The 16,138-nt window shown below is 44.9% G+C and overlaps 1 protein-coding gene across 1 annotated transcript in view; it reads left to right on the forward strand.

Moving 5' to 3' along the window:
* The window catches only part of RYR3 (ryanodine receptor 3), a 398,822-nt gene that overhangs the window by 165,174 nt on the left and 217,510 nt on the right, over window positions 1-16,138 (forward strand). Inside the window, exons 24-30 of the mRNA XM_070407843.1 lie at window positions 667-826; window positions 2,184-2,331; window positions 3,448-3,653; window positions 4,249-4,423; window positions 12,278-12,486; window positions 14,112-14,287; window positions 15,144-15,180. Of these exons, the coding sequence (XP_070263944.1) occupies window positions 667-826; window positions 2,184-2,331; window positions 3,448-3,653; window positions 4,249-4,423; window positions 12,278-12,486; window positions 14,112-14,287; window positions 15,144-15,180 (1,111 nt within the window). The remainder of the gene's footprint in view (window positions 1-666; window positions 827-2,183; window positions 2,332-3,447; window positions 3,654-4,248; window positions 4,424-12,277; window positions 12,487-14,111; window positions 14,288-15,143; window positions 15,181-16,138) is intronic.

The following is a 16,138-nucleotide window of genomic DNA, read 5'->3' on the forward strand; positions in this document are numbered from 1 at the left end:
TGCTCCTCTGAGAGTCACTCTACAGTGTGCCCTGTCCTCTGCATTCACACAGGCATCTACCTGGACTCATACTGCTCTTTTTTTCATCTTCACGTCACCTTTAAAGTAAAGACATTTGAGGCTGTGACTCATAGACAGACACCTAACCACTCACTAATGTCACTTCAAGTTCAGAGATTCTCTAGTGCCATGAATTTTTTAATTCCCAAAGTAAAGGTTTAACTTTCCAAGACTGAACAATCATTCTGCATTGATTTATAAAAAACCATTGGCTCAAGGTCCTGTCCTTGCTGGTATGGTTAGAACCTTTTGTGTTTTAAAGTAGGATGGAGGAGCTTCTGGTGGTGTTACAGCATGCTAAATGTGCCCATTATTTGTAGGGCAATGAGTGTTTTGTTACAAATAAGGATGGATTTGCACTGATCATTCACTTTCTCCAACAGTCTCCTTTGAGTCTGTGACACACATTAACTAAAATGATGGTGGATAAGGGGTTTCATCTATTGACTTGAAATAGAATCGAGCTATCCACTCTGCCCCAGGATAAAGGCTGTGACTGGAGCCCTGTTTTCAGAGTTTTCTTACCATGTACCATTGATCTAAAATCTGGAATGGGGGAGTCATACAGATCTGTTCAAAATATAATTTGTTTCTGTTTACTTGTAGCTACATCATGTCTAATGGCTATAAACCAGCCCCTTTGGATTTGTCTGATGTGAAGCTATTACCTTCTCAGGAAATCTTAGTGGATAAGCTTGCAGAAAATGCACATAATGTCTGGGCAAAAGACAGAATAAAACAAGGATGGACCTATGGTATTCAACAGGTGAGAAGTGCTGGGTCAGGCCTGCTGGGAAAGTTAGGAGATGTGATCCTCCATCAACATGCCGTTGTTTTGGTGGGTGTTAGATTGGAAAATGGGCATTTCCCTTGCATTCTGTCCTCCCTGCCTCTGCTCATTCATTATTTATAGAATCTTGGGCCTGGACAGTCTTCATAATCATCACAGTGACATTAACTCCCAGCACAATTCCAATTTTGTAGAAGGACAGCCTTACTTTCCTTTATTAGTCTGATTCACTTGTGATCGTGTTGCCCTGTGTATGTGCCCAATGGCTGCATCTGCCTTCATCCCCTCCCTGTCTTGCTGCATGCCTTGTGAAGAACTGAGCTTTCATGCCATTCTCCAAGGCTCTCACAAATCAACATCACAGTTCAGTGGTATTTCTGGAATGGTCTCAAGTATCTACCACTGAGAGTGAAAAGGAGGGGACATGAACACAGGAGAGGGGCAAACCAGCCTTCCCAGAATCCTGTGCCCCCCTTAATTCAGTTCATCAGGCCAAGATTCCTGGGCAGCCAGGATTCTTAGCTTGAGCAGGAGGCAGCCTAAGAGCCAGGGCGCAGCAAGGAATTGGGAAGAGTTTAGAGCCAGAGTTCAGCTCCAAACCATCTGGCACACTCTCTTCTTGAAATGCTTCCTTCATCTTGGTAAATACCAGGATTAGAGTCAGGGAAGTTCAGGGATAGCTGTGTGCACTCATTTTCATTCATATCTGAGTCTCTGAACTTATACATGTGTAGAAGCAAGAAGACCACTACAAAAGGAACCATGGTAAGGAGGGAATCGGAGGCTTCAAAGAGCATGTCAGGCAGCATATTTATTTATAATGACTCATCACTGCAATTATCTTCTTAGTCCTCCCTAAGGAACTGAGGCGGACTCTAATACGAATGTGTGCCTCTGCAATGAAATGGACCCACTATAGTTCTGCCACCTTTTCTGATGTTCCTCTATGAACACAGATGTTTCTCTGTTAAGAGGCTGCTTGAGGAGGCTCTAACAGTTAAATCATAGCATGATCATTCCATGGGGGGTAGTTACATAAATCCCCATCTGCCTTGCCTTGAGAATGGAGGTTTCATTTTACTCCTAGCCTGGCATTATTACAAAAGTGTTTCTTTAATGCCAGCTTTGAACATAAGTAAAATTCTTCCATTTATACTCATTTAAGTCTGAAGAGAAGTAGTAAATATGTGCATTGCTAAATATCCCGGCACCGGGAGAAGAGCTAGTAGACTCAAGGAAGAAGGGACTATTTCTGGGAATGTGTGAGTGGGACAAGCTATTTGTAAAGACAGAATGTATTTTCTCCAAACCTTTTTTCTCTGGCCTTGAGTAGGATTTGAAGAACAAACGAAATCCTCGCCTGGTGCCATACGCATTACTGGATGAGCGTACCAAGAAGTCAAACAGGGACAGCCTTCGCGAAGCTGTCCGGACATTCGTTGGCTATGGCTATAACATCGAGCCATCAGACCAGGAACTAGGTAATGAGTGGAGATTGCTCATTCTGGTTCCAATTTAACTTAACATGTCCTCTTCTGGGGAGATGCTACCTTTGAGTAGATCTAACTTGTACCATTAAAAATGATACTGTTGCTGAAGGGCACTAAACTAAATGGGGTATTTTAACACTTGGAGTGGGGGAAACGAGTTAAGTCGGCTCGCGTGAATTGCGCGTACTCCGCGGGAGCCGTCTTAACTCGGTTCATATAGATTTGCGGTGGAGTGCGGGAAACGTGTAAACTCGGGCCGATTGTAACTGCGTATTACCAAATATTTGTTTGTTTGCCGTTCACAAAGATACCTACCTGCGTATGCGAACCGTTTCATACCCATTGGGGTAATAGGTATCATAAAAATCCCTGATTTTGCGCGGGAAACCTAAATAATTGCCCGCGCCATCTTATATTTTGGCGGGAAATTCACCCCACACCGGAGTGTTAAGAAGTAGGCTGATGGGTGGGGAAACCATGTTTGGTAATAAAACATGGTCCCATTGACAGATGTGTCTATGAGGAGCACATCTATGACCCAGTCCCACAGGGAGTAAATTATCCTCCAGTATAGCTGAGCTTTTCAGGTTGTTGGGTCGCAAAACCTTCATTTCTTTTATTTTCCAAACATGTTGAATATCAGCTTACTTTTGGACCAAGTAATCTCATGCCTAAATGAAATTCTCTCACTGATTAAAATCACCAGATTATAATTTATGACCATGTCATTGTCATCCCATACCCCAGGATGTGCCAGGCCACTGGAGCAGTATTACAAGTGGTTACAGGTATGGGTTTGGGGTAAGAGAGACCTGGGTTCAAATCCTTGCTCTTCTTGATTTATTGGCTCTGTGACATTGAACAAGTGATTTATTAACCTCTCTGAGTCCCAGTTTTTCCTCTGTAAAATGTCCTCCTAGGGTTGTTGCTAGGAAAATCTGAGATACATTCTCTAAAGGATCTACTACAAAATAATTGCTCAGTGATTATATTATATCAGTCTTCATTGTTTTCAAATTCTTTCAGGGAATGCTACCTAATTAATAAAGTTTTGTGTTTTTTCTCTCTCCCTTCTGCACCCTCAACTCACTTTCCTTCTCATGATAGCTGACCCAGCTGTGGAGAAAGTCAGCATAGACAAGATCCGATTCTTCCGGGTAGAGCGGTCTTATGCAGTGAGATCTGGAAAGTGGTATTTTGAGTTTGAGGTGGTGACCGGAGGAGACATGCGTGTGGGCTGGGCCAGACCAGGCTGTCGTCCTGATGTTGAGCTGGGCGCTGATGACCAAGCCTTTGTGTTTGAAGGCAGCAGGGTGAGTCTGGAGAGTGTCCACACATCCTCAGCCCAAGGTTTTTCTTTCTCCAAACACTTCGCTGGAAGTTGGAAGTACTGAGTGTCTGAGTCTCTGGCTTCAAAATCAGAGGCCACCACCACTGGTTAATTTAAACTACTATTAGATTATTACCTAGTGATTATCCTTTTGCTCTTTCCTCTGGTGAAGGGGAGGACTGTACACCCAAGTTCTTCCTGAAATCACCTGCACATCTGCCCTTGTCCCTCACCCCAGTGCCTCTACTCCAGAAGAGGTTCACACAACACTATGCAGCCAGTATCTGTGAAAGTCTTACCACTTTGCCTTAGAGGGAGGCCTGCTTATTGTCATAGCTGACTAGGTATTGGGAAACTTGGGCCACCTTTTCTGATGAGCCTTATGTATCTCAGTTTCATTCATCTGTAAGATAGATCACTCCTCCCTGTGATTTGGCCTTGGTAGAGAGGTGAGTGCCTTGTAGAAACCAGGTACCACTACCAGTTAGGAGAAATTGCTCCTTTGGTCATTTCTCTAGCTGCTTGGGGGCTGCTTCTAGGACCTCCATTACTCTGAGCTCTGGGATCTTGTCTCCTAGGGGCAGCGTTGGCATCAAGGGAGTGGGTATTTTGGACGTACCTGGCAGCCAGGAGATGTGGTTGGATGTATGATTAACCTGGATGATGCTTCCATGATCTTCACACTGAATGGGGAGCTGCTAATCACCAACAAAGGCTCAGAACTTGCCTTCGCAGATTACGAGATTGAGAATGGTAAATCGACCACCTTTCCCTTCATTTCAACTCCATGAGTTGTAGGAAAATCCGGGGAGAGCTGGGTGAACTCGTCTACCTCCTTATTTAGAATGCACTGTCTTTTGCATATTTGAAACCCTGCTGGTGAAAACTAGCCTTTTACTATCATGATTGAAGAAATCAAGATAAATAATGAGGATAGTTGCTATGTACAGCATAAAAATAAGTGCTAAACTTCCAGGTAGATTGATTAAGAAGCTTTCCTCTAATTCCCTGGTCTGTTCCTTGGCATTTTAAAGTTCCCCGGGATTCCTAGTGTTACAGATGAAATGCTAATTGCATGTGGACTAATGTCCCTGGCAGAATAGAAAAGTCAATGAATTGAAGAATTATCCTTTTATTATGATTTAAATTGTCAGTCTGCATGTTTGTGTAATTGAACTTGATGCTTTGATGAGAACCATTGAAACACTAAAGTTCAACTTAGCTGTTCCCTTGAATGAAATACAATTTATTTTGAAAATCAAACATGCTGGGAAGCCCGAGCACAGTGGCATTTATTAATGTCCATCAATAGACCACAATCAGAGCAGTGCTTTAGATACACAAAGGAGCAATTGGCACTCTGATTTCCTGTCTACAGAGCTACATTATGTACAAAAGTTGTTGGCACATAGGAGAAGGAGCACTGGACTGAGAGGTGGCTGACTCCCTCTTAACAAGCTGTGTCTTGGCTTAACTTCTCTGGGCTTCACTCTCTTTATCTAGACCAGAGAATAAGAGGACAAACTGCCAAGTTACAACATCCTCGCCAGATATAAAATCCTACGGCAATGACTTACTACCCGCTGAGTGCACACTGTTGCTGTGCCCACACCGGTGCTGTGTCACACTCTGCTGCTTCATTATAGACAAGGAAGGGACAGAGTGGCTGAGAGGGAAGAGGTTGCTGTGGGTCAGGAGACCTGAGCTCTCCCCCTGCCTCTGCCGTTCCCACCTGTGGCGTCTTGGGTTGACTTGATTTAACATCTGTGCATCTCATTTCCCCCTCTAAAATGATTAGGGCTCCGTGATAGTTCTAAATGTCTAAGACTTTACAAAAAGAAATAGCCCCTACTGACAAAGCTAGAAAATATAAGACTGCATAGGCAAGAGCGGCGGAAATATATGAAATTGTATATGTAATAATATAAATATTTTTTATTTACAGAATGCTTTTAGCTTTATAGGTCACTTTCACACTTTTACAGATACCTGTTATTGGCAACATTCATATCCAACTGTACCCTAAAAGAGCTTTAAAGAGTCTTCTGAGAGCGACCTATTTGGGGAAATGAAAAGGTTGTGAGTCAAATGTATTTTCCTAGAAAGACAGGATGGCTAAAGCCAGATGGGGTCATATTTTAATGCCTTTTGAAAGGTTTAAAATCAGAGTTCTAATGAAAGAATCCTATTTTTTGGAAATGTGTGGGGAAGACATTGCCAGTAGAGAGCAAAACCTGTGGGCTGGTTCAGAGGCAAAGGGGAGGAAATGTGTAGGTGGGTGAGGGAGATATAGAGGAGACCTCTTCTGACACTGCTCTTAGGAAACAGATATTTACCCAGCATCCCCCCCGCCCCCCCCCCCCCCCACACACACACACAGGCAGTGGAAGAAAATAAAACACTAAGAGGTTCAGTCTCCTCCCTGAGGAAAGGCGCTCTCTGGGGTAGGAGGAGCCCACAGACAGACTTTTTCCTGGCTCTCCTGTGCATGAACGGGGGAGATTGACTGACTGGGAGACTTTGACTCAACATAAGGATGAGCTAAGAATCCTGTCTGTTGTGCAGGGTTAGGAGAACTTTGTAAGTCCAAAGCCTTGCTACTCCAATGTGGCCCACTTGTTAGAAATGCAGACTCTCAGGCCCCACCAGACCTGCTGAACCAGAAACTGTACTCAGCCAGGAGGCTCTGGTTTGTACACACATTAATGACTGACAAGTAGTGGTCTACAGCACTCAGAACGGCAAGTGGTGCCTGTCCGAAAGAATTCGTTTTTCAGTAGTAAAAATAAATAAGATGCTCTCTCCTGGGTACGGTGCGTGTCTACAGCTGTCCAGAATGGCCCTGCATTTGACATGGCATCCATCAGAGGCTGACCTGCAATACAGCCTCAAACAAAGTGAGGCTGTCCTGACCCCTGGTAATAGAATGGTTTACCTTTCTAATGAGATTGTCTAAGAAGGAAAGCCGTGTCAGCAGGGCCAGCGGTGGACCCTTGTGTGCTAAGTGTGTCAGCGACAGGATCAAGTGTGCTTTCCATAGTGAGGAGCAGACAATCATTGTGAATGTGTTGAAGACACAAGCACAGAATCAGAAAGCTAATTTTCTTATAAAAAAGACGCTTTTCCCCTAGCCAGTTTTGCTCATTGGTTAGAGTGTCAGCCCATGGACTGAAGGGTCTTGGGTTTGATTCCAGTCAAGGATACACACCTCTGTTGCAGGCTCCTTCCTTGGCCCCAGTGGGGCACGTGCGGGAGGCAACTAATCAATGTGTCTCTTTTACATTGATGTTTCCCTCTCTCTCTGTCTCTACCGCTTCCCTCCACTCTTTCTAAAAATCAATGGGGTGGTGGGGGGGAGAGAGGAGCTTTTCTTGAGTAATTAAAAACAAAATCAATAATATGAAAAAAATAACAATGCAAAGCCATAGGTTATGAATGACTAATACAGAATGAGATTTCTATAGGAATGGGATTGGCACTGAGCATTAAAGAATCTGAGGTATCTACCTCTCAGGGGAAGGGTACTCCACTCAGAGGCTATAACTAGAGAATGGCTGTGGACTCGGGAAACTGCAGGAAAGGGTGGGACAGTTTGGAAGATTTGCATGTGGAATTTATGGAAGATGAGGCTGGAAAGACAGACAAGGTGCAGATTTCAGCCTCAAATACCAAGACTCCATCTTTTCCATCTGGACCAAGCACCCTTCGACTTCCCTTTTTAAGACATGGAGGGTGGGGCTGCTATAGGGTTTGAGCAGAGGAATACTATAAAATAGGAGGATATATTAGGATAGCTCTGCTTTTAGAGATCATCTGTTGTAATGAAAAAGATGTCTCGTAGGCTTTGTGTGTGCAGGGACATGATTTGACCTTCAGAATAACAACAAAGTCTATTACTAGGAAGCAGTTTTATAATAGAATTATACTGTATTATGTTAACACATTATACTGTAGTGTCATATCGCACTTTAATAACAGAGACAAGGTAATTGGAAGGCTCTTTCAGGTAGCTCTGTGATGGCTCAGGAAGGGCAGTTGAAAAGGAGTCTGCATGCCATTCTTTGATAACAATAGCACAGCGGCCTAGAATAATCATACAACATCTCTCTGTTTGCTGTTTAAAGTGGAAAGAGGCAGCAGTTCTCTCCTGGAGCTGCTAGAAAAAGCATTTGTTGCAGACAAAACACAATGCTTTGTGCATTGTAGCCCCCATAAGGCAAAATCCCCTATGTGTTTGTGTTCTGGTCGCCAGCCTCCTGGCCTTGATTTGGGCCATTATCCCAGCGGGAGTTGTGCTGTGGGAAGTTTTTAGTCCTTTGAGAGAAGGAATGGGGGCAGACATTACAATTCATGGCTACTTTTTTCTCTGGGTTATTTATAAATCCTTATCTCCATCCTCTTCTGTGTTGTAGATGATAATACTCTTATCTGCCTCATTAGAGTTTTTCTAATCATTGTTGCTGAGCCCCTCCCTGGCCTGGACCATCACAGCTCTTATTGTTGTCACCTGGAGGCATCTGGAAGCTCAGCAGCTTCCATGGCGAAACCTTTGCTATTAGCCTTCTCTTTTATTCTGTTTAAAGGGAAGGAAGATAAAATCCGATCACCCTGCCAGACCTCAGAATGTAACGTCTGGAAGAGGCTTCTGTGCCAGTCTCCTGTCCGGCCTCTCTTCCAGGCACTCCCTGGGGGATATCCTGCTCCTGTTGCAGCTTTGGGGTCTGAGGGGCAGCCTCCTGGGCTGTTCCCGCCATCAGCCTGTCAGGGTTTAATAGCTCCCTCAACTCTGCTGGCAGCTCTTCCATAGGCAGCAGATGAAATGTACTTGCCAGAAGTGTCACTGCCACCTGCACACAAACACGTTGGTACCAAGGATCCCCTCCCATTCTTTCCACTGATGGGTGACATGCTTCAGAGAGTGGCTGTGGCAGGGCAAACACGCCTTTTGTTTCCTGTGTTTTCTGCAAGGCTTGTGGCAAACACTGCTGTCCCTCAAATCTATCTTCGAGAAGCTTAGTGGGAAATGAAAAGTATTGGGTAACACATGTGCTGTTGGGCTGAGATGCCAGAAACACCCCAGGAATGGTCTGGGCAGTCATCTAACCACTTCTCTCCAAGATCTGTTTTTTCATGAGTGGTGGTGATTTGCTCTCATGTCCTTCATCAGATTGAAATGGGTTAAAAATGATTCAGCGTTTGGGTTTTCTAAAGAACTGGTTTCCTTCCAAGCTCCTGAGTTATAAAAAGATGACTTCCTGGCTACCCCCGTCCCTAGTCACAAAGTCAGTATGAAGCCTGTGATACAAAGTGTGTCAAAAACTGGGATCATCCCTAGGACTCAAGCGCAGGTGTTCCTGTCATTCCCTTCCTGGAACAAGAAGTCTATACACATCTTGGTTCAAGGTAATGCCATCTGAAAATTTTCTCCTCACACCTCTTCGAAGAGGGAGGGGTATTTCTGTCCCCCTTTAGTTGTCCATCTTGCTTCTTTCATCTCATTTGTAGCTGTGGGTTAAGTGCTTAGAAGAGTCAGTGCTCATAGTACTGCCCCATGGCCTTACCAAATGGAACTTCTTTATCCAGGTCAACTCCAGGGAGCCACGTGGCCAGCTGTGACAGCCCTTTTCTTCTAAGCTGTCTGCTGTCTTCAGTCCTAGGTCTTGTGGTCATGGATCTCAGGCTGCCTGCTCTATAGGCACACTGGGCAACTACATGACATGTAGGAAAATTGCTTGAAAAGTGAAGGAAGACTTAGTCGCAAATCAAGTTGCTGTGGATAAGACTTAGAAAGCAGACAGCCTAGCTTCAGTCCCCACTGCTTGCTCTGGACTGCACTTCAGGCTGACTTGTCCATGTGCTGGCTCTGCAGCTTCCTAGGTGACAGACCTCCAGCAAGTCATTCAACCTGCTAAGCCTTAGTTTCTGCATCTGTAAAATGGGGATAATAATGAGATAAACCTCTACAGCCCTAAACCCAGTGCTTAGAAAGTACTTGATAAATATTTTCTGTTGTGCTTTATTGTCATTGTTCCCCTTTTCTATCATGAAGAGTTATAAAGGTACATAAAGTGTTAATGCCTCAAATAAATAAGTTGTAGATATGGATAGATCGTTAATTGGAGCCTCTCCACCAGGTGGAGGGAGCTGATCTAATATAGCTGGTTATCAAGTATTTTGCCCCAGGAGAAAGTGCTGGTGCCTTATAAAGATTTGTCTCTGCTCTCAGTCCTTTCTAGTTTCTCTCTTTTCTGACTTAAGGTTTCAATTTAGCTTCTCTGCTGCAGCTTTAAAGAGCTGTCCCAGCTGTGCCCACTTAGCCCCCAGGAAGTACCAGCACTCTTTCCCACCCATTGCTTTCACCTCTATGATTTCTATTCCTGCACCTCTTCTCGTGCAGTGTTGCATTCTCCCCTGTAAAGAGGGCTCCTGCCCTGTAGGGACCACACTTTACTCTGTAAAGAGTGCAGCTCCCTGCCCTGGCACAGAGCTGCTGTTTGCATTATGTCCCTATAATCACTCCCGCTCTTGCACACTGACTGGCAGCTGAACTATGAGACAGAGGGTGTTGGATCTTGTCCTGTGTTGTCACTTGCCCTTCTCATGACCTTGGTCAAGTCCATTACCTCCTCAAGTCTTCAGTTTTATCCCCAGTAGAGTGCTGTTTCTTCTACTCATGGCCTAGGGATGACAAGGAGCCCAAGTTCTATAGAAAAAAGGCCCCATTCTAATATTACCTTTCTGCCCTTATACATGCATCTTACATTATCACGTGACTGTGCCTAGGAAGTTATTCGTCTGATCTGAGTTATTCAGAAGTCCTCATCTCTGCTTCTTCCCACTCAGGCTTTTATACCTGTTGCTCACTTATTCCACCATCCACGTTCATAGACAAGAAAGGAAAAGAGAGATTTTCTTAAGACGTTCTATCTCTGCTCACATCAGGCTGAAACACTTTATGATCATGGCTCCAGGTGGTGGTAGTTTCCTGCCCCCATCTAAGACCAAAACACTGTCTTGGGAGTAGGGATGAACTCTCCTCTAGTCCATTTGCCATTTTCATATCCATAATCCGTGGGATCAGGGCAATTTCTTCTTCCTCCTTCACATCTTCTCATAGCACATCGCCAGGCTTCTGTCCCAGCAGGAACAAGAATTTTTCCAATAAGCATCCTTACTGCACACTGGAGTCAGATTTCCAAAGGTCCCTTATGTATAAAAATCTCTGTCATAGAAAGGAGATGATTTCACCTATCAGACCCCCTCGTGCAAAAATGCCAGAAGCACAGCAGTGCCTGGGAGGGTGTGTGAATGGTGCAGGTCTGATTGGCCTGTCCACCTACCTTCCTGAGGGCCATGGCCACCACCTACTCTCAGTCCTTGGTGGCCCTGAGAGGACAATCTCTATATAGACATCACCCTCACTCTGCTAGGATTGCATTAAAGCTCACTTTATTTAGAAATGACTTAAACAGTATTAAATAGTGTCCTAAACAAGTTCATCGTTTCTGAAAGCAACCAACTTAGTTTGTGAGGGATTTACTTCTCACTTACTTCACTGATTTACATAGAACTCTGTGGCTTAGATAACAGTGTATAAGCACCTGTGCTCTGAGGAGCGCATTTTGGCCCCGGTCTCTACAATGGAAATGGAACTGCGCTTACGTTGAATATAAATGCTAACAAAATTGGCTTTTAAATTTCCCCTTAAATAAACATCCCTGTCCTAGCAGGGACACCAATTTCCTTTGTGGGGCTAGAGCCACCAGCCTCAGAACCCTTCCTCCCTCTGAGCACTCTTGGTCGCCTGCCTCCCAAGTCCTCCCAAACCCAGGATAATGAGTGCTTTCCCAGCTCTGCTGATTTATTGGTCCACAATTATGATTTATAAATACCCACAAAGAAGAAAACCAAGCAATTTAAACTTCTGCTTTGGCCTATTTGGCAGTGTTTTTAATTGATGTGAGCTTGGAGAGAAAAGACATGTAGGAGGGAAGAGAGTTTTCCACAGCTCCTGCTCAAAAATTATGCCTTCCTGCTCAGGCGGGGACCATCTCAGTAGCTAGGAGGACGGGGGATGGGAGGGGGACTGGAAACTGTGTTTCGTAAACAGAGGCATAGTGTCGGCATTTGAAACTTCTCAGAATCATACTCTGGGACTGGGGAAACCATCAGCGCTCTTATTTCCTGGGGAATATGCTGAGGCCTAGAAAAAGTGAGGTCTTTGCACCAAGTCCTTCTTTAGGTTTCTCATGTTGTTCTGTTTAGGGCAATATTTAAAGACATAAAGAATTTTACTTTTTCTCTTATTGGTTTTACTTTTCCGGCTTATGTTTATTTACAGTTTAAGAAGAATCTTGGCTGGATGATTGTTTTTCCCCCAAAATTATTTTGAACCAAATTACTTTTCCTTCCCACATACCCCACGGGCAGCCATCATCTCCATATGCCTCCTGTTGTTCCATTTACCTGCTAGGAAGAAAGACAAAGGGTGGGGTCCCATCTTTCTGGCTGGGACTCAAAGCTGTTAAGGAGGCAAAGGTCAGACTTCCTTGCAGTCCTGGGATGGGACTGCGGGCTGAGGCAGGGCTCTCATTCGCCATTCTGCAGGCTTTGTGCCCATCTGCTCTCTGGGGCTGTCTCAGATCGGCCGCATGAATCTCGGGATGGACGCCAGTACCTTCAAGTTTTATACCATGTGTGGCCTCCAAGAGGGCTTTGAGCCTTTTGCTGTCAACATGAACCGAGATGTTGCGATGTGGTTCAGCAAGCGCCTCCCAACGTTTGTCAACGTGCCGAAGGATCATCCCCAGATAGAGGTAATGTTACACATCGTGGGCGAACCTGGCAGGGCACATGGGCCAAGGCACTAAGCTCCCGCTAATGCCCCTGGCACAGGGCAGCTGCTTACCTAAGCCCATGCCCTGGCTGCTTACCAGCCTCCTCCTTGCTGGCCCGCAGAGCTGTCATTGCAGACACCTTAATTGGGGCAGCTCAGTGGCATCTTACAGATGGCAACCGTCTTGCAGGCATACCCTTTGCAGCTCAGGCTCCAAGCCTTTGGGCCACTGTGTTTTCTCCAGGCATCCCTGGACTGCCATTGTCATAGTAATACAGTATTCAGAGACCTTAAATGTTGTTTTCCTTAAAAAGTTCAGTTCCTGTTAAGATGTCCTGGACATGCTTCTCCTCTGCTCATAAACTGATTTAATTTCTCCAGAACCATTTCCAGCATTTTAAGCTGAGGAGTAGTCATTGATTATGATGCTGGCATCTTGTAGGGGGACTGAGCGGAGCCAAAGATTATAAGGAGCCTGATTTGGGTTCTGATTCTACATCTTTTTGCCTCCATTTTGCCTGTGCCCGCCATGGTTTTTTCATGATTTGGACGGGGGCGGGGGAGAGTACTGGTTGAAAGTCAGACAGATCAGCTCCATGGAAGCATTAGACTGAGTGGCTTGCTTCTACCTAACTATAAGTTCCCTTAGCTCACCTTCCGATCTAAATTCAACAAGCATCAACTCTCAACCCCCCACTTTTCCCAACAGTCTTACACAGTGGAGATGTTTCTTTCTCAGATTCCTACCTGGCCATTGCTTTAGAAAGCTGGCTCACAAACGGATGGGATTTAGAGACCCTCCATGAAGAAAAATCTACAAACTGCACAAAAAATGTTAAGTACATCCATAGACCACAGGATAAATCTAGTCTCTAGAATGCGGGGAGAAATGCTTGGGTCCTGAGGACATTATTATTATAAGTCCCATTTTACTTTCTCTTCCTCCCCAATGCCCCCCCCCACACACACACACAGACACATATACATTTTTTAAAATTTAGTTGTGATCTTTCTTCCTCCAACCCCTTTCCCTGCAATATTCATGCCCTGGTGCTGGGAATGTACTCGGTGTTGAGAGAAGCCTTGGTGAACCTCAGTGCTCAGGCTGTGACTGTGGCAGAGATGGGAAATGCACGGATGGGACACAGCACCTCCAAGGGAGCTTTGATTTTTCTTCATGAGCTTTGGGCTCCCCATTGTCCTCTCCCCTAGATATCCTCATGCCCACTGACAACGGGAATCTTCGGGAAGGTTTTCTTTAGCCACTTGCCCCCTAACCTGAAAAATCAGCCTCAGTGGACACCATGGGGCATTACACAGAGACTGCCCCCCCCCATCTTGCACCTGTTATCCACCCTTGACCTTGCAGAAAACCCAGTAGGAGTGTTTTTAAATCTCTAAGTTCTCCAGTCAGAGGAAGATCTGTTATTTTTATATTGGGCAAGGTCCAAGTAATGATGAGAATAATGGTTTGGTCATCACTAGTCACAACTTTTATCATTCACAGAAAGTCTTGAGATATGTAATGTCAGTGAGGGAAGGAGGGACAGAGTCAAGGTAAGGCTCATGTGGGTGCATCACATAAAGGACCCATGGTGTTTCCAGGTCATGAGGATCGACAGCACCATGGACAGCCCTCCGTGCCTCAAGGTGACCCACAAGACATTTGGCACCCAGAATAGCGATGCCAGCATGATCTACCTCCGCCTGAGCATGCCCGTCGAGTGCCACTCCTCCTTCACCCACAGCCCCTGCCTGGACAGTGATGCTTTCCAGAAACGGTGAGGGCCAGCCCTCAGAGATGCTCATCACGTCTGTTGTAAAGTTGGCTTTCCGTCTGTCTGTTTCTTACTCTACCTCAGCATGTCTAGACCTCTGTGGTTAGGATTCCCTTTGCTCTTGGTTAGGTAAAGAAATGGGGATTTGAATGTATATACCCACTTGTATATACACATGTGTGTGTGTGTGTGCAATGCATAGTTAGGGGAGCCAATCAAGCTAAACAGAGTCACCTCTAGTGGAAATGCTTCTGCTCTTCTCAAGCCTTCTGAGTCCCTGGCCTCCTTGCAGGCTAAATGACTATGCTTTTGGAGTAAAAGGAGAGGCTGCAGTTGTTGTTGCCTTTGTGTGAAATTAGAAGCTTCTGGAGGCAAACCCCACCTTCTTTGCGTAACTATAGTCGGTGTCCAGCCCAGAAGCCATGTGACTCATGAGTGAGTGACTTCTCCCTCCCTGATAAAGAGTATGTTCCTTGCCGTCTTTATTTCTTTCAATGTCTATTTTTAATCGTTGATGTTTGTCTGCCTGTTTGGAGCTGTGTTGTCCAGGATTTCTCTAGAGTTTCGCTGTCTACCAGGCTTTAAATAAGCACAGCTACTTGAGAGAACAGGAGAATATATCCAGAGGTATCCCCACGCACGTTATTACAATCTTTTTACAGGTGTTGGAAATCATAGCCCTGGCTTGTGGTGGCAGGTTACAAATGAACACATCCCAAGACCAGTTGGGATCACTGGTGTATAGGAAATAGTTCCCTAAACTCACCTTCATCATTAAAGGGAGATCAATTGTCTGTCAGAATTGTGGAATTCTCTCTACAGCCGAATAACTAAAACACAGATTTTATCTTCCCTCCAGGAAACAGATGCAAGAACTACTCTCTCAAACAACAACAGTAAGTAAATGTGCTCAAATTATGGTTTTAATTATTTGAGTCTTTGCTGTGCCTGGTAATATGCCCCTCCTAGCAATGATCTGTCTAGAGATCCTCTGTAATTGCCAATTGCTCAGTCTTTTAATATGCATCTCGATGCTTCCAAATCACGTCTCTGGCATTTCTCAGATGGGGGAGAAGAGACAGTGATTCAGTGCGCAGCAGAAGCTCCACCTGGAGCATCTAATTGGGCAACATTGTGTACTTGTTGCCCATTTGCCACCAGGGGCCCAGCACTGCCTTTCTAATGGAGATGAATGTCAGTTTGGGGGAGAGGGGGGCGGTGTCTTAATTTAATTCTCTTTTTTGCTCTTTTATGTAAACTTCTGTGTATCAACTCTCCCATCTCTCTGAGCAGTGCCAGGAATCATGTTGAAAGCATTCAAACGAGAAACAGGAGCCAGGGAACCCGCCTGAAAAATGGAGGCTGCTTTTGGTCCCTTTTCTAGAGCTAGATAGTAGTCAGGGAGCAACACTTCCTAATTTCTCTCTCTCACACTCTCTCATTCTTCTTTTAGCATCTGACAAAAAACAAAACAAAACATTTTTTAAAGAAATTCATGTCACCCCTTCTATTGGGTGACCCTACATCCTGAGTTCATAGGTTAACTGCCATCGGGAAGAGGATTCTTGCTGCCGCGGCCGCACACTTAGAATGTGCAAGGCACTGCCCTGGGCACATTGCACCACCTTCCCACATAATGCCCACAGCAGCCTTGCGAGATGGGCAACATCATGTATCCTGAGACACAGAAAGGACAAAGGACTTGTCCAAGGTCCCAGGATTAATAGCTGCCAGTGCCAAGATTCAAGCCCAGCTCTGACTGGCTTACCCTTTTATCTTCCAGTTTAAAAAAAAAAGAGGACAAGACGATGAATAGAAGTAACTTCATTAAGAATGAATGTGCTCAGTTTCATA

Source organism: Myotis yumanensis, unplaced genomic scaffold (assembly GCF_028538775.1).
Source record: "Myotis yumanensis isolate MYYU_CA2020_CCGP unplaced genomic scaffold, mMyoYum1.0.hap1 SCAF_1, whole genome shotgun sequence".
Classification (NCBI taxonomy): Eukaryota; Metazoa; Chordata; class Mammalia; order Chiroptera; family Vespertilionidae; genus Myotis; species Myotis yumanensis.